The sequence below is a fragment of the Penicillium robsamsonii genome (genome assembly GCF_028829455.1).
Source record: "Penicillium robsamsonii strain IBT 29466 chromosome Unknown utg000001l_segment0_segment0, whole genome shotgun sequence".
Taxonomy (NCBI): domain Eukaryota; kingdom Fungi; phylum Ascomycota; class Eurotiomycetes; order Eurotiales; family Aspergillaceae; genus Penicillium; species Penicillium robsamsonii.
The window spans coordinates 1,554,731-1,581,120 of record NW_026643219.1 but is presented as its reverse complement, the minus strand read 5'-3'; the positions used below and the strand labels follow the sequence as shown (position 1 = coordinate 1,581,120).

Here is a 26,390-nt window from a genome sequence, read left to right as displayed (position 1 = left end):
TGAGGTGATTAAGAGGATTCTCGTAGAACTGGAAGTATACCGGTATGTATTATACAGGTGGATATGTCACTATCTCCACTGCAGTGCAAGCAATGAAGAGTAAAGTCGATTTCATCTGCTTAGATAGGTGCATTAGGGCTGTGAATGCAACCACGTTCAGTAGGCTATTTACCTAGTGGACGAGGGACTTTAGCTATGTGACTAGCCACTTAACGTGGAGTTGATAGGTTGCTGTGGGGAGTGGAAGAGGCCTCGGAAAATTGATTGCCCTCTGCCAGACAGGGTAGGATAGGCACCTAGGGGCGCTGGGGAGTCCTCATTACCACTTTCCCCTATGATAATACTAAACAACTCCCTTTCCTAGGACGAGGTTAATTCCGTTCCGTCTAGTTCTAGAATCGTCTCCGATGCTCCTCGTCCCTAATCCCTGACGCGTTCCCGTCATGTTATCTCGTGTCGTGGAGATTCTACCGACGATTAATAATCTGAAAATGGTGCTTGCGTTTCTAAACCTCGTCTATCGAAACCAGTGAGTGTACTTCCGTGGGGCTTTTCTGGCGTAGGACCTCTAGACGAAATCACGAAAATGTAACTTGGTACCAGGATGACCCTGAAAACCAACGTCTTCGATCTAGATCATCAACACCCCAGAGATTATCACCCTATCAACTCCTCGCTTCGGGGACCCTCGCATTTTTCACTTGGACAAACAGATCCATACATCTCGTCAGAGAAGAGTTGCATGGTGCTTTAGAGTCTGGATTCATAGGTCTGGTCCCTCATCGTATAGGTGAGACTATATTGCAGTAACAAGCCAATAGGACGGATTGCTTCACATTATAGTATCTCCCATGGGCTAAAAGGAGTCCCATAAATACCAAGCGAGTCACTTAGCTGCGTGTTAGTGGTTTCTCGCATAGGATGTGTAGTCCTAACTACTGCTGCATAAAATCCATCGAGTCGGTACAATTGAGATGACTCCCAAAATAATGCTATAAAAGTTACTTTACGTACATCGGAATCTGAGGAGTGGCAATCATGGTCATTTTATCAATTCAATAGTACCTAGTACCGAATATGTGCTTAGGGAACAGGGCCGTTCTTATATAGCAAAACCATTTGTTAGAAGCCTTGGGCAGCGACTATGGCGACCAAAAGCCAGTATCTCAGATGAGACGGAGAAACTAGGCTGGGCGTTAGGTCTAATTATTTTTTGTGACAAATCTTTAACTTCTTCAAAATCAGAGGTGTCATTTATGTATTCTGTCCAAGGTTCTGTTAGGGCCTCTACAGTGGGTGATCAGGTAAGAAAATGCAAACAGAACAATCTTCAGGAAATTAAAGCGCTAAAGAGGTCTTCTTTGTTTTACCTTTTCCTTCAGAGATTCAAGGGGGTTTCTTTTGTTAATTTCGACTCCGACGGCGAAGCGCCCAGGGGCCCCCAGATCAGCCAATAAGCGTGCTTACTGAGCCAACGGACCTGCAGATTCGCAACATACTTGCAAGCTTGGAAGATACAACACCTAGATTCATGCAAATATCACGGCTACGCGCCAGGAGCGGAACCAAGCATGTCTCAAAATATTCCGTGACTTTAAATATCTCCCGAGGACTGAGCCCTCACACCCAATCATTCCCTGCTTTGTCCAGAAGACGGCAAGAGCATTGGGCTTGTATCTCGGCCTATTAACAATTTTGATGGTAAGCCGGTTTGGTATCAGGATTGGAGCCTCTCCAATTAGACGCGAAGACTCGAAGTCAGACAATGGTTTCTTTATGTGTAACAGATTCCCTTGAAACCTTTTCCTATCCTTATTTCCGTGGTGGCCTGGTGGTGTTTGGACTAACAACCCATTGTCTATTCACACCTATTGTCACAGATCAATCATCCTAATGACCCCATTCACCTCGACAAAGCCCATTGTTGCTGCCTTCGACCTGGCCGCTTTATCGATATCCTAGACTCAATAAATACGGCACTTCCAGCTTGAGCAGCCTCACCTCTGCTCCATATCTCTATGCTCAAAGAAAAGCAATACTGCAATACCTACTCGAGTTGACGCCGCCGGCCGCCGTCCTTTTCAAGTCCACAAAATCTCATTTTTACAGCCTTTGGCTTTGAATCTTACATTTCCAGAACCACTATCACGATGTTGATCATCGTATTGATAGTGCTCTTTGCTCTGTACAACCCAACACACGCTCATTCTTGGGTGGAAGAGCTCACACTCATTGCTCCAAATGGAACCTTCGTCGGCACACCAGGATATGCCCGAGGGAACTACCTACGCACGACATCGGACTTTAGCGACACTACAATGACTTACTCGATTCCACCCACCACAAGGGCAAATGTGACTCAGATTCTACCAACCGACAAAATGTGCAAGGATACCCAGCAGGACCAGACTCAGTCAAAGGGAAGCCCTCGGCTTCAAGCCAGCGCCGGCGCGGCGATTGCCCTCCGCTTCCAGGAGAATGGCCATGTTACACTTCCTCAGACCCAGCCCGGAAAGCCCGCGAACCGGGGAACCGTTTATGTGTATGGCACCACACAACCCAAGACAGGCGAGAACTTCCTTGATGTTCATGGAGCCTGGACCCAAGATGGCACTGGAGGCGATGGGCGCGGGGTGCTCCTGTCAGTACAGAACTACGACGACGGGCGTTGCTACCAGGTTAATTCGGGGGAGATTTCAGGGACTCGACAAACGAAGTATACCCACACATCAGACCCACGGATGGGAGCAGACCTCTGGTGCCAGCAAGATATTCAACTACCTTCCGATGCCCCCAGTGGGAAACCGTACACACTCTATTGGGTGTGGGACTGGCCTACCGCTGCGGATATTGATCCCACATATCCCAATGGAAAGGCCGAGATCTACACAACTTGTATGGATGTGGATATGGTGAACATGGTCAGCAAGCAGGCAATCAAGAGCGACTATGAGAGTGGCCAGGATCTCAACAATGCCGCAATCCCTTCGCAGTTCGATGCACTCGGCCGTCCGATATCCTCTCAGCCAACCACGTTTGTTACTTCACTAGCTACAGCAGGAGTTGAACCCAAAACAGTCACAGTGACAGACTGGGTGATCAGCACGAGCACTGTATTTATGGCGGGGAGTCAACCCACTTAAAATAGGGTTGAAAGACCAAAACATCCAAGATAGGACAATGCAACTGAAAATCTGAATGAAATGACAATCTCTTTGTTCTACATATGTACTGTAGACTGAGTATCCCGTTGTAAATCAGATATATATAAGGCGTACAACCAACAATCCCATATAAAACCCATGGACCTTAAGTCCCAAACAGGAATAGACGAAACCACACTTGAAACACGCTAAGGTCGGGTTGCACGTGACCCTCGACTGGTTCAAGCTTCACCCATTCACACACGGCCGACTCTGTGACTCTTGAGCAGCTTGCATATCGGCTGATTCCTACTGCTTCCTGCTACAGTTCATCTCGATAAATCACATTATCTAACAACCAACTGCGCCCCCGATCCCAAACCCACCTACGCGCTGATCATTACTCCAGTTTAACCTACAACCTAGACAGGTATGGCAATCTCCGTTCACTCACAAGTCTATCTCTCCTCAAATTTCCCATATCCCATGTGGCCTTGACCTAATCCTTGTCCCCGTGCGGTCTACACATTCTTTCCCGCATAAGCGCTGTGCCTCCGTTACACTTGTATCTGACATTGACCCTTTGCAGTTTTCAGCTATATTTAGTAATTCCCTCCCCTCGAGATCGCGGAACAAACGGCTAGAACAACGGTCTCGATTTCGCCAATCTCACCTTGAACGGATATTCTACCACGCAAACCTTGCAAATTCGGAGGCTTTTTCCCGATTGTTGATATTGTCTTCTTGTCGTGATATCTTCCCCGTCGCGGTTCGGCGTTCCACTCGGGCCACATTTGCCCCCCCCTCCCTCGTGTTGTTTGCCGACTACCCACCCATTCACCGTCCACCAAACCGGAGCCCCTTGGGAATAATATCCTTTTTTTTCCTTTTTGCTCCAAAAGCTTGACATCCAAGGGATGCCCCTAGTTTGAATCACACGAACCCAAAATCATTTTTGGCCCCCTTACGACTTAGCGCTTGCTGCATCGTACCTGAACTCGATATCTCGATCTCCGATCACAAGATATACCTCCCTTGTTCGAACCGAAGGAACACCCGCTGTCTGCGACTGCAAATTTCAATAATCTGGACTGCATCAATCGCAATGCGAAACTAGAGCGCCAACCACGCGACCGATGAACAACCCCACATTTCCCTTACTGAGATCCGCCCCGTTATTCCTCATTCCGAACCCAATTCTGGGTCTTTCTCCATGTCAACCATGATGTCCTCTCCCACATCATCACAGAACATTCTGTCCACAAACAATCTCTCGGTGCTACCACCCATCCTCACAGATGGGACGGTGAAACGGTCATCGACGCTTCCGAAGGATCGGCTCTCCACGTATTCCAATGTCTCGCTAGCATCCCAAAATCGTTCGCGCCCAGGCTCCCATGTCTTCCCTATTTTCCATACCAGCCTTCCATATGCTCTTGTGCGAGACTTCGCCTACCCCTCCACCCACCCTCTCCATTACGGGCCTCCTCCTCCTCGCGCCTCCGGGGTCTCCACACCGGCAAGTGAACATCGACGCCTCTCCGATCCACCACCTTCGTGGGATATATCTCGGGGATGGTCAACAGGCCAATCGAGCACAGAATCGCAGATTAGCCATGTCCACCAACAGTTGCCAGCCATGTCCTTTGGGGATGGACCACCATACAGCGAGGATGAAGACCTGCATAGCCCAGTTGTGACCTCGCGTCATCGCAAAAAGTCTTCTGACATGAATGGTCTTGTAGATGAGAGAGTCATGTCCGGAACCGGGCATGCGGGGAACAACGATCGCGGAATGCTCATTGGCATTAACGCCGATGGCAGTGAGACTTATTATGTAAATGATGGAGACATGTCAGATGATGGACCAGGTGGTGAGTACGTGACATATCCGGCAAATGAAGGGCGGTATTCAATCATGGGATACAGCGCCCAGGGCGGTCAGCAGGGCCATGAACACGACCTTGGCTTTGAGTCCGAAGATGAAATCCCCGGTGGAAATCGATACTCTAGAGACTATCAGTTTGCCGTTGGCTGCCCGGATGAAGAGATGCATGGAAAAGCTGTTGCACTCTTTGACTTCACACGAGAGCATGAGAACGAACTGCCTCTTACCGAGGGCCAAGTGATTTATGTTTCATACCGGCATGGTCAGGGCTGGCTGGTGGCCGAAGATCCCAAGACAGGGGAGAATGGTCTTGTCCCGGAGGAGTTTGTGCGTCTTCTGCGAGACATCGAAGGAGGTTTGACGTCGTTGAATGGGGAACCGAACCCTGAGGTCACCGGTACCGCAGACATCAGTCTAGACTCCACCAGGTCTGATCAAATATCTACGCCTACCCAGGTAGAGCAGTCTTCATTTGACGTGGATGCTCAGTCTGAAAACAAAGCCACCAACGGCAATGCCTTAGCTGCAGTCTCGACAGAAGGCACGGATGCATCTCAATCTGCGTCGGAGACCGGGATCTCGAGCGGTAAAGCGGCGGAAAGCGCCGACAAGCGCTCTAGTACGCTGACCAAGACCTGATCTCAGCCCTGAATGGCTTTGTTCGATTCATGCAAGATCTTGGCGGTGATCCGTGCCCGTATCACCTGGAGAGATGGCCTGTATGTTTCAAGTTGTACCCGCCACGAAACCCTGACAGCCGATCAACAAAGCTTGGCACTCTCCACTTTCCCGTCAGTGACTGGGGAGGTCTCAGGCATGAAACCCGCAGTTGGCTTGCTCTGTGAGTTGTTTCATGAACACTCAATTAGCACCCCCTTGGTGGATCACCCAACCCCGGGCCACCTAATCTCCGAGACCTCTCGGATCTCCATGTCAAAAGGTCTTTTTCTTCAAACCTTCCCTTCGGATGGTTTCGTCAGATATAAACCCACACCTTTCTTTCCAGCCTTATGTTCAACCCATCCCCCCGCGATGAATTATTACCCACCGCAAGTTCCTCTTTATTAACGTATATCAATCCCTCCTTCACAATTCCAATTCATGTCTTCTAATTATGCACGTTGGGGAGTCATAACCTGGGACTGAAGAGGATCGAGGATCTTTCTTTTACTACATACCCCAAGTCTTTCGCCATATTGTCGCCTTATCTGTTCTGTATTCCCGTCTCACAATGCCTCTTACTAACCCCCCATCTTCCCTCACCTGTATTTAGTTCCCTTCAGCGCAGGCGTTATACCAGCATCAATGAGCATCAGCATAATGCCGATTCAAATCTATTCAATTACTTATCATATGATACATTCCATTTAGCTCAGATAAATATGTCTACACGAAGTGTTAATGTAGTACTGCCGACTTAACATGAGCCAAAACTACGGCAGTCTATTATCGCTAGTACGCCAGTTCAGACTTGGGCTGTAGTATTGTTTATAATCCGATCACATCATATGTTTGAATGCACTAGTTCTATATATAAGTTGAAAATATAAGTGGAATTCTTAATATTTAATCATATGAATATCCGATACCTAAATGCTCTATGGCCTATGTTTCTATATCTATTATATCACTATACTTTCTATACTCTACGGTTAGTTCTTCCTATCCCTCTGACTATGAAGCTATTAAGAAAATACCTAAGAAGATGTCTTGAAAGACTTTAGAAAGACTCTAAAAAGGTATCAACGAGGGGTCGAAATTCAATATGAAAGTCTGAAGTGGCGCACTGGCGGTCATAGACTGCCGTAAACAAAACCTGCAACAAGGCTCAGAGATATATACGATGAATAGAGCACATCTCGATGTATCATTTTTCAGTGAAATATGGACAGTTCGCTTTTCAGAGCCACTGGCAAAACATCAAATATGCGTTGAGAAAAGGGATTTCTGGCTTTTGGGACGCGTATCGAAGGAATCGCAAAGAACAATAGAATTTTACGTGAGAATGAAAGCAAAATTTTCACAACTTACTCTGCTATAGTGCAGATATACTTAGGTGGGCAGCCAACTGGAGAAGGGAGCAAATGGTAATGGGATGGAGTATACAAGAACAGCGAAAGAAAGAAGAAGAAGAAAAAACCAAGTCAAATCTTGAATTCTGAATGCTAAAATCATAGCCACATATCGCAAATGTAAGAAGCGAGCATGGACTCAGTAGGGAGGGTGGGGGAAGAAGGGGAGTGGTGATGAATTCCCTTGTTGGCTGATCAACCAAGCAAATCATCGAAGGCTGAGTTAGACTGTTGCTTCTGCTGAGGCTGGCTGGGCGTGGAGACGGCGCTGGAGGGAGCTGGGGCGCCCCAGATGCCAGCGCTGGCTTTTTCCTTGGCCATGCTGGCGAGGTTAGGGCCCTTGTTTGTGCCGGTGTTGGACTTCTGAATGCCGGCGCTGGCGCTGGCGGTCGACCACAGCGAGCCGAAGGCGTCGCCGGAGGGCTTTTTGGCTGCTGCTGAAGCTGGCTTGCTCGCTGTGCTTGAGGGGGAAGCTACGGAGGGACTAGCAGCGTGAGAGGACCCAGATTGTTGGGGCACATGGACGGAGGTGAAGTAGTTGGGTGTGGCAGCTTGGTATCCGGAGGGCTTCTGCTGTTGAATCGGGGCCATCTGGGAAAGGGGAGTGGCAATCCCGCTGGAAGAAGGAGTCGGGGTCGCCGATTTGAATCCAACTAAGCCATTGATGTTGGCACCCTGCGAGGCCGAGATTGGCTGAGGCGCAACGAATTGGGTGTTTGAACTTGTGCTGGCGGTGGAAGCTGGAGGGGGAATGGCGAACTGGCTTGACGACTGAGTAGGCTGGGTAGCCGGGGTTGCGGACTGGAAGTCGTCGAACTCGTCGTCGTCGACTGGCGATGGGTCTAGCATGTTAAGAGCACTGTTGGCGGGTTTCTTGCCGGCTGAAGTGGAAGCTGTGGTAGTAACAGGCTCGTCATCGCCAAAGTCGAAGAGGTCCGCTACAGGCGCAGGGGCTGGCTCGGGCTTCTTTACTTGGGGCTTCGTCCGGGTGGCAGGCTCGCGCGGGCGCGCGGGGGCATCTGCCTCGTCATACTCGTCATATTCTTCGAATCGGTTGGGCCGGCGTCCGGTGTCCTGGAAGTCGACGCCAGCTTGTCCACCAGATTCCCCGCCAAAACCGCCACCGTCACCGTAGACACCGCCGCTGTATCCACCGTACCCCATACTCTCGCTGCCAAAGCCGCCATAACGGCCTGAGCCCGAGCTGGACACGCCCGTGCCCATGCCACCTTCGAAACCACTAAACTTGTTGCGATTGTTCTTGGCCTTCTTTCTTTCGGTCCGAATCTGATCCACATCACCCAGCAATTTCACTAGCTCGGACGACCGGTTGCGCACATTGATACCCTGGTCCTTGCCGTTCATATCGATATAGTGGAACTGCCGGAGCATCCGAATCAAGGACATGTGGGATCGTGCATCATCGACGACTCGTTCGGAACCGTTCTTGACAAGGAATTCGAGGAGCTGGAGACTCTATAATTTGGGGGAAAGACAGGGTTAGTTATAGCACACCGACATATATATAAATGCTTCTCGTACTTTATAAATCTGTCGCCATTCCTCTGCGGCTTTGTCGGTGAATCGCTTGTAGATAAGGGGCATGATCTCATTGAGTAATTGGCTGTAATGACGAAAGGTCAGCGCATGCGCATTGGTGCAGATAATACCAGGCAACATGGACTGACTAGTTGTGCGTTCCATTGGCGATATCCTGCATCAACGTAGTCGAGGCACCCCAGGGTTCATTGTTTGTAGCTTCCCGGACCTGATTTGTGTAAGAATTTCATCGCATAATCTTCTCATCTTCACCTGCGAGAGGCCATATTGGTTCGCGCAGAGGTGAGCGATTGCATACGGACCTTGGATTCCATCTCGGTATAGTTCATGACAGCTATGACGGAACGGCCAAATCAGTTTCCGTAAATTGTAAAAAAAAACACGCAGGACGATTCGTCTTTGTTCCTAACGCACGTGGACCAAGCGGGATTTAAACTTACCATTCTGTACCTTGCGAACACCGGCCTTGAGATCATACAAGGTCATGTTGCTGACCTGCTCTTTGAGGTTGGAGAAATCCATGGCGAGTGGTGACTGCTAGTCAAGACGAGTACGGGTAAACGAGGATTCGAGAAAAAAGGTAATAGAAGCACAGGCAATTGGGAGCCGAGCACAGGAAGAATCAGAAATCCCTCAGGACTAATGTGAACAGTTGGAGGGGGGAAGATGCCCGGTTTCCAGCTGGCAACCCGATTGAATGCGCCACGTCACGTGGCAACCCCTGACCAAGTCTTGTATACTTCAAATGGCTACAATAAACGATTATTCTACTTCAAGGGGTTTCTGGAAAATTGAATTGTTTTACAATTGATACTGAGTGGTATCATACTGTGTACATGTTCGCCCGTATAAACCGAACGCTATCGCTATCGAAATCAACAAAATACCCATGGTATCTTAAACAAAGACAATAATAAAAAAAGAAAAAAAGACAGGAAATAATAATATCAATAAGAATGTGCACCCAATTCATCCCTCATCAAGTCCATAAGCCATGACTCTCACTCATTATAGAACTTCTTCATGATCAAATGCAAGAAAAGGTTGACATTGACCCGCATCTGGCCGTCAAAGAAGTCCATGAATTGCGTGTTGTTGAACTGAGCCTGCAGCAAGTCGTCCAGCGGTACCTGTGCATTGGCGCCGGGAATCATCATCACACCGCTGCTCCCATCGATGGTGAATACACCAACTTCGTTACTTGAGATAGTCAAGTCGACCCGATCCCACTGCCGCTCGGCGTAGCCCTTCCAGGCAACCAGAACACCTCGGTCCGCCAGAGTACGCGCAGAGTATTTGTAGGATCCAAATTTGAATACCTTACCAGTTTTTTGCAGCTCTCGTTGATGATCCCATTGTTTGGTGAACGGCATCAGGAATCGCTTCTTTCCTTTCTTGTTCTGTAACGTGATCATTGCCTGCTCAATGTAGTCGTTGTATGTCTTGAGCTGCCCCTCCAGGTAGACAGCTTGACCACTGAGTCTCTGAGAGGTCAGCCGAGCACCCTCCAGTTCACGCTCTCGCTGAATTCTCCGACGATGCTTGGTGCGGATATCAATGGCGATGGCGTTCAGTAAATCCTGATAATGGTTGTGACGATTGATCTTGCCATTCTGTTCAAGCCGAAGGATATTTTCGAGTGCAATTCCCTTGAGCTCAGAATAGCTCATGGCACCAATGTCAATTAAGCTATTGGCTTCGGAGTAGGCCCCTCGGCGAGGGTTGTTGGTGTTCAGTTCTTCTTGAACCAAAGTGTGCCACCGCTCCTCGTCTTCGGCTGTCGGTGTTTTGAGCATGACTTCCATTAGGTTGGCACCACTTTGGACTCGGATGATGTAGAGGATGCAGCGCTTAGTCTCCATGAAGAGCGTCTTCATATCTGCTTCGGGATCTGGGAGGTAGAGTTAGAAAAATGAACAGGTAGGGGCTTGCTTGCATTTCTTACCTTCAACCTGAGCCAGCTTGGGATTCAATGTGAGATTGATCTCGGTAGAGCTGACCCCCATCAATTCGTTCTCGTTACTCTTGACACTGCCAAGTTCTCGTACAAGTTCCTTGAGGAAGTCATCAGGGTGTGGGCACATATAGTTAATCTCAGAGGCCACAAGCTGGTGGATTGAGAAGATGTCAGACATCTTAATGTACAGGGTAGGTTTGGCCTTGGCATAGAGGTCGTTGAATTCATCGATGTCGAAATAAGCCTCTGCGTCCTGGACTGAGATCATCTGACCCCAGATACGCCCTAGGCGCTGGATTGACTCTCCAATGTAGTTGTTGAGTGGCTGAAGATAAACATTCTCCGCCCCGAAGAGTCTGCCAGATGCAATCTGAGCAACAACCTTTGAAATTTCTCCAAGGTTTCGCTTTTGTTCCTGAGTGAGGCCCCGATCGATCACACCATACTTCTCTGGCTCCAGCACAGCAGGCTGGAAGTAATTTTTCCATACCCAGTGGCCGACCGTCTGAAGAATGAATCCTGGATCCTCGCCAGAGAATCTCTCGAGTAAATTTTGATACATTTGCTGTGCGAGATATCTGATACCGAACGGCATACGGTACAGGAAATCCTCAAAGCTCAAGAACAACTGGTCAACAATGTCACGAAGATCTTGCAAATGTTGGATGAATGTCTCTCTGGTTTCAGGGTCTCTGATTGCTTCTTCTCTGGGAAGATCCGGTTGTCGGCGGCTTCGCTGGCCCGTTTGAAGCTCCTCGTTGTTGATTGCGGAACGGTAGATTTGAATCGGATCACTCTCCAAATCAAGATCCGGGTTGTCGATCACAGACTCCTTTACGACAGCTCCCAAGACGTCGCGCATGAACTTCCGGTCGCGTGATGACTTGGCATATGAGGCGAAAAGCTTGTTCCAGAAGGAGGTGCAGCGCAAATATTCAGGAAGAGATGTGAAGCTTTCAATATCCTCTTTGACGGATCGTGCCAGGAGCTTAATGAGGTAATACTCTTCGCGTCGTTTCTGGGAGTATCCAAAGAGACCCATCATCAAGTGCCGGATCCGCTCATATTCCTTGTCCGATGTGTTGATCTCGCGCAATCGCCGGAACAAGCGAGCCAGGTATTGTGATTGGGTTTGGAGAAGGAAGAAAAACACCTGATACTGATCCAGCTTCCTCCTTGAGGTCTTGTTGAGAGCTTTGAGATCGTACGGATCCTTGGAAGAAATCTCGGTGTTGGATAGCAAGTTGCCAATGTGGCCACCGAAGTGCTTTTGATGCTTGACGACTTCATCCAGTGTAATTTTGTTCTTGACAAGGAGGGCAATCTTGATATCAAGTTGACTGATGTATTGTTCAGCAAGCTCGTTCTGTCGCACTTGTTGAACAACCACCTTTCGCAGGCGCTCGAACTCGATCTCTTCGTCAAAGTCGAAATCGCTGTCATTGAGAAGATGCACAAAGCCCTTGACAGTTCCAACAGGCGGGTTCTTTCCGCTTGTCAGGCTCTTATAAGCCTGGCCTTGAATGCGCGCTCGGATAACACTCTGGGCCTTGATGACTTTCTCCATGTTTTCATTATAATGTTGACGTCTTTCTTCGAAGCGGTTGCAGACAATGAGTCCTCTGATCCGTGCTTGGAAGTCCGTGATAAAGTCCTCCTCTGCCTCAATATCAGTGAGGATCTCACCAACTTCGATTCGCGCAAGCATTGCCCGAGTTAAAGACTGGAGTTCAACAACTTCTTCCTCATTCTCCTCAAGGCGAGACAATATATCGCCTACCTCTATTCGTGAGATAGCAGCACGGGCAAGGGCCTGCAAATCAACAATGGCATGTTCCTCCTGCTCCAGTTCATCTCGCTGTGCAAGTAGATAATTCCTGTGAATGACGCCACGGGATCGGGACTGGAGTTCCAAGATAGAAGGCTCTTCCTCGAGCAATGCGGTCCTCTGAGCATCCAATGATTCTCTCAAAGCTTGTCCCCTGAGAATAGACTGCAGGTTGATCACTGGTAATAGATGTTCCGCAAGCTCGGTGCGAATGGCTGAAGTGCTTTTTCTTACAGCGGCAGCCCGCGCGATAGCTTGCAGTGCAACACACTCGTTTTCGGTTTCTTCTAGTGCGTCCAGCAGGAGGGTTTGGCGTTCTCTGGCAATCAGAGCCCTGATGGTAGATTGAATACAGATAATTTGGGACGCTTCATTGTTGAGCAGAACCTTCATCTGAGACAAGTTTTGACGGGCAATCGATCCTCGAATAACCGCCTGCAGCGACTTGACGGGTGTTTCAACTAGCTTCACCTCGTGGGAGTGAGTATTCATCTGTCTTCGTTGCAAGGTACCACGGATGGCGGCTTGGAGTGACTTGACGGAACTGCCAACCTGCTTCACCTCTTGAGACTGAGCATTCATGTGTCTTCGTTGCAAGGTACCGCGGATGGCAGCCTGGAGTGACTTGACAGAAGTGCCCACTTGTTTCAGCTCGTGGGATTGAGCATCCATCTGTTTGCGTTTCAAGGCGCCGCGGATGAAAGCTTGAAGTGATTCCACATCATTTTCAGCATGTCGGGACTGTTCGTATTGGTCACCAACATTCATGCGTTGCAATGCACCTCTTATCGCGGCCTGGATCTGCTTGATGCCGGACTCTTCTCGGCGTACGCGAGTTTGTAGGTGACTAGCCTGGGCGCGAGCCCTAGAGCCCCGAATCAGGCTCTGTAGATCCAGAACATCCGTTTCCTGAGATTGCCGCCATTGCTTGTCACCTTGTTGGCCGCGACGTACAATGAAGCCTCGGCTAATGGCCTGCAGCCCAACTGCAAACTTGAGCATGCTTAGCCGGTATTCACTAATCTGTCGGGCCCAATCTCCACGAAGACGTGACTGTAGCTCAATGAGGAGGGGTTCAAAGTCCCAAAGGTCGTTCATCGTGTTGCCCAGCTGTAAACGCAACATAGCCCCTCTGATCTGAGCCTGGAACTCGCAGATTGAGGTTTCGTTTTCGTGCATTTCTCGATCAATGCGATCTTCTTCCGTTTCAACAGGCTCGGGTTCAGGCTCCGCGCCAAAGTTTGCAGCCATACCCGCAAAGCTAGGCATGCTCACACCGGCCTTGTCCAGTCCTTTTTGGGTTTTCTCAAGTTCGTGATGTTCAAACTCGAGCTGACCAACCAAATTACCCATGCGGAAGTCCAGCATGCCATTTTTGAAGAGCAGCCATGACAACGCATGAATGCAGTGTATGACCTTGGGAAGGTTCTTCTTTTCATACAAGTCAATGAGTTCGAATCGGAATAATTCTGGCAACTCAATCTCATCGAGAAATCGGAAAAACAAGGCGATGTTGTCTGAATGGCGATATTGTAATTTGGGGTGTCGGAAAATGCGAAGGGTTTTGCCCGCATACATTGCTTGCACCACCTCCGCCAAAGTGACGCCGTCTCGCAGTCCTTCCTCCAGCTGAACGATTGGCGGGATTTGCTTTTGAATGACATCTTCAATCCACTGTTTGGCTTCTCCGATATGGCACAAATACTCGTATGCTTGGATGAATTGTCGCTGCTGGTCCATCCAATTTCCGGCTGCCCATGAGGACGCCTTCGGCTTTTCGGGAGATACTGCTCCATTTCTTCCGGCTACTGATCCCGCTCGCTTAAGGCGTCGTCGGCCTTGCAAACCCACCACAGACGCTGCAGCCGCGCCAAATTCGTTTTCGCCAGACTGTGCAAACTTCGAGAGTGTTCTGAGATGACCCGTAGATGATTTTTGCAACCCTTCAAGGTCGGGTGCAGAGAGTGCAGCAGTCAGCTGCGGAGGATGAGAGCTGTGAGAGACTGTCTTTTGGGGAGATGAAGGACGCGATGTTCCGGGCACAGTAGCCCAGTGGCGAGGAGAGGTCGGCGGTTGGGGGCTCTGGGATTCGTAGTCGAGTGTTTGATAACGTGGAGACTGATTCTCTTGAAGATTGAGATGACGGGATTCGGGGGTGGCGGGTCTATGGTCCTTCCAAGAGCGTGATTCATCAATTGTTTGGCTTCGTGAATGTCGATACCCGCCAGTATTCGCGGTTGAGGATGATGTATTAGGGGCTTGTTGGAGTGGTCGTAGAGATCGACGAATATTGTCGTAGGCTGTACCAGCATTTGTCCACTTTCCTCGTTCCATTGCGTCTGTAACAGTCGTTGCTGAGCTCATACTACTCGCCTCACTCTTCCCTCGGGAGTGACCCAAATTGTGTGATATTGACGCATTAGAGGAGACAGTGCTAGTCCGACTAGGAGCAAATGTACTTGAAGCGACGGAATATGCAGATGAGTTCGTGGACGCTGTCGACCCTTGTCGTAATGGGCTGGTGGACTGGGGGGAAGGTCCGTCTGGGCCCGCTTGAGGGATGGAAATTGAGTCGACATCATTTAATCTCAGGGCGGTATGCGAAAATGGATTGAAAAATGTCGCGCTCCTTTGACCGCATCCCTGCTCTGGTGGTCGAAGCGGAATGCGCAGGTTAAACAAGGTCAAGACCTTTTCCGGAGACACGTTCGTTGGATAGCATCCAAGGGCAACCTCGCACGACTTAGCAAAGAAAATCCAATTAATAGATGCGCAAATTGTGTCGATATGTGTCGATAAGCTCTGGGCTCATGAATCCCCGATGTGGAATTGTTGACGGTGGGGGTGCAAGTGCGACCAAGATTCCCCAAAGTGGGCGCAGGGGGCACAACAAATCTCCAGATCGGGTATAGCGCCATCAGGTGATTGTGGCTTGTCGATCTCAAATCACGTGAAATAGAGAACTAAGAGATTGTGTTACTCGACCAGTCACACCCTGGGCATGGATCGCTTACTTACTTTTCATTTGCAGTTATTCGAAATCGCAAAGGTCGCTCATAGTATTCCGTAAATTGCTCGATATGCTGAACATTCCCTCCAATCTTAATTATCTGGCCTACCAGGATACCTGCAGTCTTGGCAAAGGTGGCTTGTGCAATTAGGCAGGTCGTAGTCCCGTGCGACCAACGCATCTTTCAAGTCACCAAGTTGTAGACCGTTGTAGACCGCCAATTGATCTGCATAAGTATGTATGTACTCCGTAGCTGGTAGTCGAGGGCTTTACCTCTATTCGTCGATTGTTGCATATGCATGGATCGTACTCGATATGACATAAATAGTCCTCGTCATCTCGTGTTAAAGAGATGTTGCAAGACATCCATGGATCTACAATGAAATATTCACATACGCTCGGTATGAGTTGAGAGATATCACTGAAAGCCGAATTAAGACATGATTTCAGGGCTAAAAGTACAAAAAATGGCGCAATCATCCGCGTTCGAAAGGCAAGTTGCCGCTTAAACCGACCCCGCCAATAAAACCACATGAGAACCTGAACTTTGTTTCTGTCATCACCAAGTGACTCGGTGAATTAATTTGCTTCTTCTTATCGCTTTCATCATGGCCTCGCTGCTTTCTCAGCCTCGTTACATCTACAAGATTGTGCCTTCCACCGCACCAGTCCGCGAGCCACTTCCTGAGCGGCTCGCGGTAAGCGAACTAGACGAGGCGTCTGGTTTCATCCACCTCTCGACGGTGCATCAGGTGGGAGACACACTGAAAACATTTTTCACGGAGGAACCACTTGTCTATGTATTGCGGATCGAGTATCACCGCGTCATCCAAGATATCCGGTGGGAGTCCCCAGACGGAAAAGTGTCTGGTCCTCGACCTGGCGAGGGACTTTTCCCAGTAAGTTGAATTTGTCAGTCTACAATTGACATTTGCTAAATAAAGTCTAGCATCTCTACAATGGACTCAAATTGGGCAGGGAGGAAGTTGAAAGTGTCGCCATTTGGCAGAATGATGAGGGATGGGATAACGCTCTCGCCTCAGCGAAACCGTGGCTCCTGTACTGATCTTATATCCTGTTGAATTTCAATTTGATACCAATGACAAGCACACGCTCAGCACGATGTCCTAGCGACACCTCCCACTAGTAGATATCTCCCCCTATAACACTATCTAGTCACCAAGCGGGTAGCAGTGCAGTACTTGCCCATCTATACATGTGATTATAGTATATTAGCCACAATAGGGGGGAAATCCTAACGATTTGAAGGTGTGGGATATTGACCACTCACAGTATAGAGAAGCATCCGCACTAGCCAAGAAGACGAAGCTTGTCGCAACCTCACTCGGCTCGCCTGGTCGGCCAAGACCAGCTTTGTGACCCCATCCTTCCATCTGTTGGGCATCTCGGGTGTCGACTTGAATTGGGGTATAGATCGCACCTGGGCTAACATTGCAAACGTGTCAGTTACTACTTCCAAAGAGTGATGAATGCATGATCCTCACGCGACTGCATTGACCCGAATACCCTTGGGAATCAAGTATGTTGCTAAAGCCCTAGTAAAACCAATGATAGCTCCCTTCGTTGCAGCATAATCAATCATGGTCCCAGACCCACGGAAAGTCACAACAGAAGAAGTATTGATAATTCTGCAACAAATGCGTGAGTACATGACCATATAGATTAGACAGAAAGCACCTACGAATCTCCTCGGGTCATATGAGGAAGAGCAAACTTCGCTATTGCAATCATCTGGATGATATTGGCTCTGAATATGTCTTCTGTCTTATCCAGATCAATGTCCTCAAATGTCGTACATAGGTACTGTTTCGACGCATTGTTGACAAGTATATTGACGGTGCCGTATCTGTAGACTCGCGGGATCAGTCATCTCCTGATATTGGGAACGGTACTTTAGGCTGACTTCTTCACATGTTCATTCACTGCATGCCAACACAAGTTGCGATCTCTCAAATCGGCTGGAATAAGAAGGCAAGTCCGCTTCTCTTGTTCAACAGACTTTTTGGTTGCCTCTGCGTCTGGCTGTTCCGAGGGCAAATAAACAATAGTAACATCCGCACCCTCTCTGGCCATCAGAATAGCAACAGATCGTCCAATACCAGAACTAAGGAATGATTAACCCAAGATTTTGTTCCAGTGAACCAACCTGCTATGCATACTCTCCGCCAGTGATTAGGGCATTTTTTCCCTTGAGCTTTCCGGAACCGGCATATTCAGAAAACCCGTGGGAGCCTTCCAGTTTGGTCGATTCACTAGCCTCTGCCATCATGCTCTCCAATCTAGCACGCCATCTTAGTATAAATATTTGACTCGGGTAAAGCATTACTCACCCGGGTTTCTTCTGAGCCTGCGCCGACGGTGCAGGCTTGAAGGCGCCATGTTCACCCATAGAAGACTCCATATTGACAGCAAAAGTGACGTTAATGGGGAATTGGATAAAGCTGAACAATCTTTAAGAGACTATGTATAGCATATTTGTTCATCGTTTTGTCGTCATGGTGCTGTAAACGTACGGGACTTGAAGCCGGTATCTGGCTAGATTGCTATCTCGTTGCACGGCCAACCATGTCAATAAAACATAAATTTTGGTTCAAGTGATGGCTTTATACACATATAAGAACCAAGAATGGCATTTTGACAATCATAACCAACTGACATTGGACTTTCGCTACCAACTCTGAAAGCTTTGCTGCATGGCATTCGATATTTATGTCCAACTAATTGGTAAAATATCTTTCATAAGATGAGTGAATATCAGAATCAAATCTAACAATGTTATAATATTCCACTCGAGATCTTAGCACCATCTGCATAGTCTAGTACCGATGTAACTACAGCTAAGCATAAACAAGCTCCCGAGCTCACCGCCTTGAGGGATCTCGTTTACGAGCCAATCAGCAGCGATATCGGTGAAAAAACCAGTACACTATACCTGAAACAGACAAGCTCCATCCTGGCTTGGCCGTGCACGGAACAGAAAAGGACATAATTTTTCGCCCGACCTTTTTCTTCTTCTTTCTCTTCCTTGGGAAAGCTCGACTTTCTCCATCAGCAGAACGTTTCTTTCTGTTGATTAAGATTTTCCCTCGGGCCGTGTCTCACTCGTTATTTTAAACCCCCCTTCTATAATCATGCCTATCACTGCTGGTGACGCAGCACCTGGTGCCGCCATGAAGGCTGAGATCACCGACCACGCCAAGGCCATGGAGGTCTTGGAGACCTATAAGACCCGTGATGGTCTTGATGCGGACACCCTGCTTGACTCTGACAAGCACGGTGCATTGACCTACAATGATTTCCTGATCCTGCCCGGTTACATCGGTATGCCGAACTTTCCAGTCCAGAAGAAAATTCTTACATTTTGCTAACCCATCTAGGTTTCCCCGCTTCCGATGTCTCTTTGGAAACCCCTGTTACCAAGCGTATCTCCCTGAAGGCCCCCCTTCTGTCCTCTCCCATGGACACAGTCACCGAGCACAACATGGCTATCCACATGGCCCTACTCGGTGGTCTGGGTGTTATCCACCACAACTGCTCCCCCGAGGATCAGGCAGAGATGGTCCGCAAGGTTAAGAGATACGAGAACGGTTTCATTCTGGACCCCGTTGTCCTTTCTCCCAAGGCCACCGTTGGTGAAGCCAAGGAGCTGAAGGCCAAATGGGGCTTTGGTGGCTTCCCGGTCACTGGTAAGATACCCACGTCTACTTCTCCTCCCAGCACCTACCCATCCACTTTGCATGATGAACAAACTTCTTTAATTATAACTTTCGTTCCACTGCAGCGACGAAAGTCGCACTGTAGAGAACCAGATTTTATCTGAGCAATTTGTCTATTTTGGATATTGTCCTCACATCAGCTTTTTACAGCAAATGCTAATGTTTGACCATAGAGAACGGAACCCTCAAATCCAAGCTCGTTGGAATGGTCACCTCGCGTGACATTCAGTTCCACTCCAATGACAACGAGCCCGTGACTGCCATCATGGCCACGGATCTTGTCACTGCCCCGGCCGGTACCACTCTGGCCGAGGCCAACGAGGTTCTCCGTCAGTCCAAGAAGGGAAAGCTCCCCATTATTGATGCCGATGGCAACATCGTCTCCCTGCTTTCTCGCTCTGATCTGATGAAGAACCTCCACTACCCCCTGGCCTCTAAGCTCCCCGACTCCAAGCAGCTCATTTCTGCCGCTGCTATTGGTACTCGCGAGGAGGACAAGGCCCGCCTCAAGCTCCTCGTCGAGGCTGGGCTGGACATTGTTATTCTGGACTCTAGCCAGGGTAACTCTATGTACCAGATCGAGATGATCAAGTACATTAAGAAGAACATGCCCGAGATCGACGTTATCGGTGGTAACGTCGTCACTCGTGAGCAGGCTGCTGCTTTGATTGCCGCCGGTGTCGATGGCCTGAGAATTGGCATGGGCAGCGGTAGTGCCTGCATCACCCAGGAGGTTATGGCTGTCGGTCGTCCCCAGGCTGCTTCCGTGCGCAGCGTTGCAAACTTTGCCGCTCGTTTCGGTGTTCCTTGTATCGCCGATGGTGGTGTTCAGAATATTGGTCACATCGTCAAGGGTCTGGCCATGGGTGCTAGCACCGTCATGATGGGCGGTCTCCTTGCCGGTACCACCGAGTCTCCCGGTGAGTACTACGTCAGTAATGAGGGCCAGCTCGTCAAGGCCTACCGTGGCATGGGCAGTATTGCCGCCATGGAGGACAAGAAGGCTGGTGGTGACGGAAAGGACAGCAAGGCCAGCAACGCTGGTACTGCTCGCTACTTCTCCGAGAAGGACCGCGTCCTTGTTGCGCAGGGTGTCGCTGGGTCCGTTCTTGACCGCGGTTCCGTCACCAAGTTCATTCCTTACCTCTTTGCCGGTATCCAGCACTCCCTGCAGGATATTGGTGTCAAGAGCCTGGCCGCTATGCACGACGGTGTCAACAACGGCACCGTGCGTTTCGAGATGCGTAGTGCCAGCGCTATGACCGAGGGTAATGTCCACGGTCTCCACAGCTACGACAAGAAGCTTTACTCGTAAGATCAAAGCTTTCTAAGAGTTGACTGGAAAATTTTGTGAATACATCATCGGGGTGAACCCCGATGGATGATGTGGCCTTGAAAATTAAAATAAGGGTACAGGATAGGAGTTTACGATTTGAAGATTTACGCCATTTCTAATGAGCAACCATGTTTAATTTCTCTTAGTATATTGCAAATGTAAACGTCACGTAGAGAGCCCTTGAGGGTTTGTAGATACCCTGAGGGAAGCCCTTGGGGTTGTCCGACCACATGGCGCCGCATTCGGCTAAGCTCGATAAGGTTAAGCTGCACGCGGGGTAATGAACTGCCCGAGCAACTGCCTAGGCTCTCGGGTCTTTGCCCTTTACTATAAACATCGAGAAGCCGTTTTTCGGCTTCGAGATCTTACGATGTCCTTTATCCATCAAGAATACCTTTGTCGTCACTTAGCACATCGACTGAGTAGTCGTTTTGCTGTTGACTTTCGAACAGCTCGTGCACCTCACATTGCCTCGGTCCAGTCCTTTCAGCAACCAATCGGTAAATTCGCTTTAAGACAATACACAACTACATTTTCTTCAATTCCTCAGATGTCTCGATCAAAACGTGGTAGTGAACCTGCGGTGCCCAGGCCCAGTTCTAGGTAAGCTAGCAGCAAGGGACCACATGATAGATATCTACAGAGCGATGTCATCCAAAGGGAGGTATCCCAAAAAAAAAGAGACCCAAAACTAATTATTCTATAGCGTGCTCCTTGTGTCTTCAAAGAACGAGATCCTTCTTCTTCATCGCGTGAAGACCTCTACCTCTTTTGCGTCTGCCCATGTCTTTCCTGGTGGTAACCTATCCATCCAAGATGGGGAATGCCCACCACCCGAAGACTTAGCACGACATGATGATTCCCCTAGCTACCGATGTGCAGCAATCAGGGAACTTTTTGAAGAGAGTGGAATTCTTCTAGCTAAAGACCGGAACACCGGGAAGATGCTAGCTGTCGACGAGCCTACCCGAGAGGCAGGAAGACGACTCATTCACCAGAATAAGATCACCTTTAATGAGTGGCTAAAGCAGCAAAGTGCTGATGCCGAGCCCGATATAGGTAAGTGCATAGTTTGTGTAATTGACACCTGAGACCACCACGCTGACTTTACAGGCAAATTAATTCCCTTTACTCGCTGGGTTACGCCAACCAATGTTCCCAAGCGATACACTACTCAGATGTACCTCTATTTCTTGCCTGTGCCAGTCAAGGTGGATAAGAACCTTCTCGACCAACTCCCAGCAGAGGGCGAACGCGAGGAACATGAGATCCCAACGAGTGATGGTGGAATTGAGGTTACGGAGGCACAGTTTCTTCCAGCCTCGGTGTGGATTAGTCGTGCTCAACAGGCAGATATCATTCTCTTCCCGCCGCAGTTCCTTCTTTTGCATTTTGTGTCAGGATTCCTGGACAAGGAGCCTCGTACAGGTGCTTCTGTGGAAGAGATAGAGAACCGTCGTCAAGCGCTTGTCGATTTCGTCCATTCGGGTTCTCCCCCATGGACAGAGAAATGCATATCTCCAAAAATGATTCACATGACCGGTGATGGGCGCTCCGTGTTGGGTCTGAATGATCCCGGACCTGAGCTGAAAGGATCTTCCAAGCGAGGAGAGCCCGACAGAGTGGTTATCGTGCGGTTTAAGAAAGGAAGTGCACGAGAGGTGGCTGTGGGATGGAAGAAGGATGTGTTGCAGGAGGAAAGAGAAAAGAGTTATCTGTAAACACATTTACCCATACATAGTACTACAATCAGCCGTTCATCTGTACCAACAATCGATTGTCCACGGGTGAACCGAAGTTGAAATTGCCACGGCCTCTTACTATGGTTCCCTCTAAATCCACGCTTGCCCCACTTTCGCCACGCCAGCCCTCGATAAAGGGTCACATGACCCACACAAATCATTTGAGGTCTTCAATTTAATGTGCGGCAGAAAAACCCTCCACCTCCAACCTCACCGTCGCCCGTCAAAACCTCAACACCAAACCCGCCAAAATGGAGAACGACAAGGGAGAGATCGTCGATCTGTACGTGCCATGGATTTTACACCCGTTCTTCCAGTCCCAATATACCCTGTGTCCTGTGTCTGCGTGGTCGCATACAATCAGCAATCCCACCTCAATCCCAAACCCAAGAGATGGACCTGGTGTGATTGGAGAGTGCGAGGATTGAAAAAAAAATCCTCAGCGCTGCGTGATTGCGATCGTTGCCGAGCCACCAGAAAAACCAGGACACAACAGGGTGTTGGAGGGGAACATATTCGCTCGCAAAAAAAGAACCTAGACAACTAACATAACCTCCTCTCTCAACAGCTACGTGCCCCGCAAGTGCAGCGCCACCAACCGCATCATCAAGGCCAACGACCACGCCTCTGTCCAGCTCTCCGTCGGCAAGGTTGACGAGAACGGCCGCTACACCGGCGAGAACCAGACCTACGCTCTTTGCGGTTTCATCCGTGCCCGTGGCGAGAGCGATGACTCCTTCAACCGCCTCGCCCAGCGTGACGGCTACCTCAAGAACGTCTGGACTGCCGCCAGCCAGCGCTAAATCATCCGCAGCAATGTGGTTTTTTTCTACCGGGTGGTGTTGACGGGTTGATTTGATGGTACGTTGTGGTCTACATATATTCTGCATATACATGTTCAATGAGGCTAATTTGATGCATAGGAACCGTGGCTTGATGGTCCGTGTTCGAGGAGTTGGTTTCAAGACCAAAAAAGGACGTAAGGGATATAGTTGTGTTCCTTAGTTCATTTTTTCTTTTTCTCCTCAGAGAAACTCCTGTTTTCCTACCTATCTCTCGAAATGAATGGAATATCGACGACTTAATGGGTCAGGTTTTTTTTCTCTACGAATCCCGCCTGTTCTCTTTCTGTGATAGACTCCCACCCAACCTCATGAAGCACAAGCCAAAAAAAAGCAATGCCAAAAAATCGAAACGATATCCATTTCATAATCTCTTAGTCTCTGCCTACTTGCTTTCTTTTTTTTCCCCTTTCCTCGGCATATAAAGACCACCTCATTCTTTGTAGACTCGAAAACCAGTCTGGTTCGCCGGTCTTGGTCTTCAGTGTCTCCATCTCCATGAGTGAGGAGGTAAAAATACTTTTCGATGCCAAAGATTACGCTTCCGAGCTCCCGCCTGCTGAAGAGCCACTGTTGCAGAGATCCATGCGCTGGGGCACAGATACGGGCAGGACATCCATTACATGCTAGATGAATATCATAGATTAAATAAGTCCGTTTTCCTGATTTTACATACACCGACTACATTTATACGCTGAGCCTTTTTTTTTTTTTTAAATCAAGTATTTATTCACATCCTGTCCGTCGTTGATATGTAATACGTTTCCTTCCACATAAACTCGTGATTACAAGCAGGAAGACCCCACAAGCAAGGCACAACTAAAAAGCACGTTCTTTTTTTTCTCTAGGAGTATTTTGCTGCTTAATCCTTATCGAGACGGACGGCCGGGTTGGTCTCAATGAAGTTCAAATCGACCTTGTGACCGAGGAGTTCACGGATGTTGCTGACGGCGTACCTAATAGATGTATTAGTAAATGGAAATGAATGGTAGCTGATGCAACATACTTGATCATAGTAGGTCTCTCCAGACTCAATCCCCATCCGTAGACTCGCAAGTCCTTAGGCAGACCCATAGCCTCCAGCATCTCTGGGCGGAACATGCCACTGTTACCGATCTCAACCCACTTGCCTAGACCATCGTGGTAACCGAAGATCTCCATACTGGGCTCAGTGTAGGGGTTGTAGGCGGGCTTGAAGCGCAGCTTGTGGATGCCCATCTTGGCGAAGAAGACCTCCATGAATCCAATCAGACCACCAAGGGTCAGACCGAAGTCGGCAATGACACCCTCGACCTGGTGGAACTCTGCCAGGTGGGTAGCATCGACGGACTCATTTCGGAAGACACGATCGATACTGAAGAAGCGAGCCGGCCGGGGGTTGGCGGCCAGCTTGTGCAGCATGTAGGTCGAGATGGAGGTGGTGTGGGTGCGGAGCACCAGGCGGAGCGACTCATCCGCACTCCAGGGGTAACGGTAGCCGATGGAGCCGAACTTTCCGTGTTCGTGGACCTCACGGACGTTGTCCCAGTACTTTTGGTAGTCAAGCGGCTTCTCGGACTTCTTTTGGGCTGGGACGTGGGGGTCGTTGGGGGGATCCTCGCGAGGAGGGTCTGCCACGGCAGGGTCGGAGATATAGAAGGTATCCTGGAGATCACGGGCGGGATGTTGCTGGGGCACGAACAGAGCATCGAAGTTCCAGAAGCCGGTCTCGACGAAGCGGTTGGTCGGCATCTCCTCGAAGCCCATATCGAAGAAGATATTGCGGAACTCTTGGCGGACCTTGTTCAGCGGGTGGAGAGTACCGGAAGGAGTCGGGGCACCCTTAGCATTAAAGTTGTAGGGCTTGAGATGCGCCGTCTTCCACGAGCCACTGGCGATCATCTCCGGGGTGAGGTCGGTCTGCTCCTTGACGAAATCTGGGGCGTACTTGGGACCCTTGCTGATCTTGAAAGAAATCTCCTTTGCCAGACCAACCAACTTTCTCCGCTTAAGGTCAAGCATGACCTTTTTATCGTCCAGGGACTTTGTTTTTTGAACCTCGAGCAACTGTTGTTGCGTCTCGTCGACAATTGAGTCCGCGGATGCCCGCAACAAATCCTTATCCTTCTTAATCCACCCACGCTTGAAGGCGTTTCCTTGGCCAACTTTGGCGTTTTCCTTGCCCACAATTCCTGGCAAGTCGGAGATCTTCAATCCGTCCATGGCAGCAAGCACCACGGCGAAGACCTTGGCCTCATGACTGCCATTGGCGGCAATCTCCTGGCCCTCAGCAGTGAGGGTAACGATCTCCTTCTCTAGGGTCTCATATTTGACCATCTGTCGCGAATCAAGGCGGTCGAGCGCACTCTTAACGTTCAATGAGGGGGTGGAGGGAAGGCTTCGCTGGAGAAGATGGGCGCATCGGACGCGGACAGGGCGCCCAAAATCTGGTTTGTCATGTCGGACGCCATGGCTGCAGCCTTCTCCTGCAGAGACAATTTTTGACGGGTGTTTTGAAGGGCGTTCTTTTGATCGGGCAATATTCCGCAGAATTATGACTCTGCGGGATTCCCAAAAGATAATACGGCAAGGCACACCGACCACTTCTGCCGTTTCACCCCGCCATTTGATTGACTGTTGACCAGTTGCCTTGTTGCCTATGTTATTCTAAAATTGAAGGCTAGAGGACACATGATTACAGGTATGGCATTGTATATTATTGTAGGTATATTTTTCCCCTCGTAAACTTCATTTCATCTACTACAAAATACTACCCATTGCAGACATTTAAATTTTTTTATATACATATACATATATATATATGTATATGTATATATATTCAAGCATACTTTTAAGTCAATAATAATAATTCAGGTACCATCGAAAGTCGAACATCTTCATATTTTCACACGAGGTCCTTGCATGACCAATAGACGTTACTAAACTAGCCCTGGAGATCGAGAGTAAGCCCGACGGCTCAGCCACCAAAAAAGACACAAACGTGAAAATCAAACTATGGATCTATGGCAGGCCCGCGGCAGACCCTAAGAAACATTCTCGTTGATTTCTTATAGGCTCAAATGAAACTCGACTGGGTCCCAACCAATTATTCACAAACTCTGTCCCTTCCCCCCTGATGATTAGGGGATATTCATTCAAAGGATATGAATTTAGACTACTCCGTATTGAGAAGTCAAAACGAACCGGTGCCACCTGATCGACAGCCCCAGAGTCGATCACTTCATATGAAACAGATTTGTGGTATTCCACACGGAATATACCTTCCAAAAGTTACG

The 26,390-nt window shown here is 49.0% G+C and overlaps 10 protein-coding genes across 10 annotated transcripts; 6 read left to right on the top strand and 4 right to left on the bottom strand.

The window, feature by feature from the left end:
• Positions 1-2,150: 2,150 nt before the first annotated feature.
• N7447_000644 (uncharacterized protein) lies at positions 2,151-3,143 on the top strand (the record flags this gene model as incomplete). Its single annotated transcript, XM_057224920.1, has 1 exon — positions 2,151-3,143. The coding sequence occupies one exon, from the start codon at positions 2,151-2,153 to the stop codon at positions 3,141-3,143; it is 993 nt and encodes a 330-aa protein (XP_057088936.1).
• Positions 3,144-4,365: 1,222 nt separating this feature from the next.
• Positions 4,366-5,670, top strand: N7447_000643 (adaptor protein NBP2; the record flags this gene model as incomplete). Its single annotated transcript, XM_057224919.1, has 1 exon — positions 4,366-5,670. The coding sequence occupies one exon, from the start codon at positions 4,366-4,368 to the stop codon at positions 5,668-5,670; it is 1,305 nt and encodes a 434-aa protein (XP_057088935.1).
• Positions 5,671-7,298: 1,628 nt separating this feature from the next.
• N7447_000642 (ENTH domain-containing protein) lies at positions 7,299-9,191 on the bottom strand (the record flags this gene model as incomplete). Its single annotated transcript, XM_057224918.1, has 5 exons — positions 9,104-9,191; positions 8,966-8,997; positions 8,792-8,871; positions 8,646-8,727; positions 7,299-8,579 (listed from the first exon to the last, which is right to left on the bottom strand). The coding sequence occupies exons 1-5, from the start codon at positions 9,183-9,185 to the stop codon at positions 7,299-7,301; spliced, it is 1,557 nt and encodes a 518-aa protein (XP_057088934.1). The 5' UTR covers positions 9,186-9,191.
• Positions 9,192-9,664: 473 nt separating this feature from the next.
• Positions 9,665-14,782, bottom strand: N7447_000641 (putative Ras GTPase activating protein; the record flags this gene model as incomplete). Its single annotated transcript, XM_057224917.1, has 2 exons — positions 9,665-10,554; positions 10,609-14,782. 2 exons carry the CDS (start codon positions 14,780-14,782, stop codon positions 9,665-9,667), a joined length of 5,064 nt encoding a protein of 1,687 aa, XP_057088933.1.
• A 1,284-nt stretch (positions 14,783-16,066) lies between these two features.
• Positions 16,067-16,524, top strand: N7447_000640 (DUF952 domain-containing protein; the record flags this gene model as incomplete). Its single annotated transcript, XM_057224916.1, has 2 exons — positions 16,067-16,357; positions 16,408-16,524. 2 exons carry the CDS (start codon positions 16,067-16,069, stop codon positions 16,522-16,524), a joined length of 408 nt encoding a protein of 135 aa, XP_057088932.1.
• Positions 16,525-16,630: 106 nt separating this feature from the next.
• N7447_000639 (oxidoreductase, short-chain dehydrogenase/reductase family) lies at positions 16,631-17,880 on the bottom strand (the record flags this gene model as incomplete). The annotated part of the gene is made up of 7 exons (XM_057224915.1): positions 16,631-16,668; positions 16,750-16,904; positions 16,964-17,107; positions 17,161-17,325; positions 17,383-17,583; positions 17,639-17,758; positions 17,810-17,880. The coding sequence occupies 7 exons, from the start codon at positions 17,878-17,880 to the stop codon at positions 16,631-16,633; spliced, it is 894 nt and encodes a 297-aa protein (XP_057088931.1).
• A 730-nt stretch (positions 17,881-18,610) lies between these two features.
• Positions 18,611-20,510, top strand: N7447_000638 (putative IMP dehydrogenase; the record flags this gene model as incomplete). Its single annotated transcript, XM_057224914.1, has 3 exons — positions 18,611-18,800; positions 18,857-19,165; positions 19,369-20,510. 3 exons carry the CDS (start codon positions 18,611-18,613, stop codon positions 20,508-20,510), a joined length of 1,641 nt encoding a protein of 546 aa, XP_057088930.1.
• Positions 20,511-21,081: 571 nt separating this feature from the next.
• On the top strand, positions 21,082-22,252 carry N7447_000637 (NUDIX hydrolase; the record flags this gene model as incomplete). Its single annotated transcript, XM_057224913.1, has 3 exons — positions 21,082-21,134; positions 21,238-21,590; positions 21,645-22,252. 3 exons carry the CDS (start codon positions 21,082-21,084, stop codon positions 22,250-22,252), a joined length of 1,014 nt encoding a protein of 337 aa, XP_057088929.1.
• A 272-nt stretch (positions 22,253-22,524) lies between these two features.
• Positions 22,525-23,076, top strand: rps21 (40S ribosomal protein eS21; the record flags this gene model as incomplete). Its single annotated transcript, XM_057224912.1, has 2 exons — positions 22,525-22,556; positions 22,842-23,076. 2 exons carry the CDS (start codon positions 22,525-22,527, stop codon positions 23,074-23,076), a joined length of 267 nt encoding a protein of 88 aa, XP_057088928.1.
• Positions 23,077-23,977: 901 nt separating this feature from the next.
• On the bottom strand, positions 23,978-25,565 carry N7447_000635 (phenylalanine--tRNA ligase subunit alpha; the record flags this gene model as incomplete). The annotated part of the gene is made up of 3 exons (XM_057224911.1): positions 23,978-24,071; positions 24,122-25,459; positions 25,522-25,565. The coding sequence occupies 3 exons, from the start codon at positions 25,563-25,565 to the stop codon at positions 23,978-23,980; spliced, it is 1,476 nt and encodes a 491-aa protein (XP_057088927.1).
• Positions 25,566-26,390: the final 825 nt, after the last annotated feature.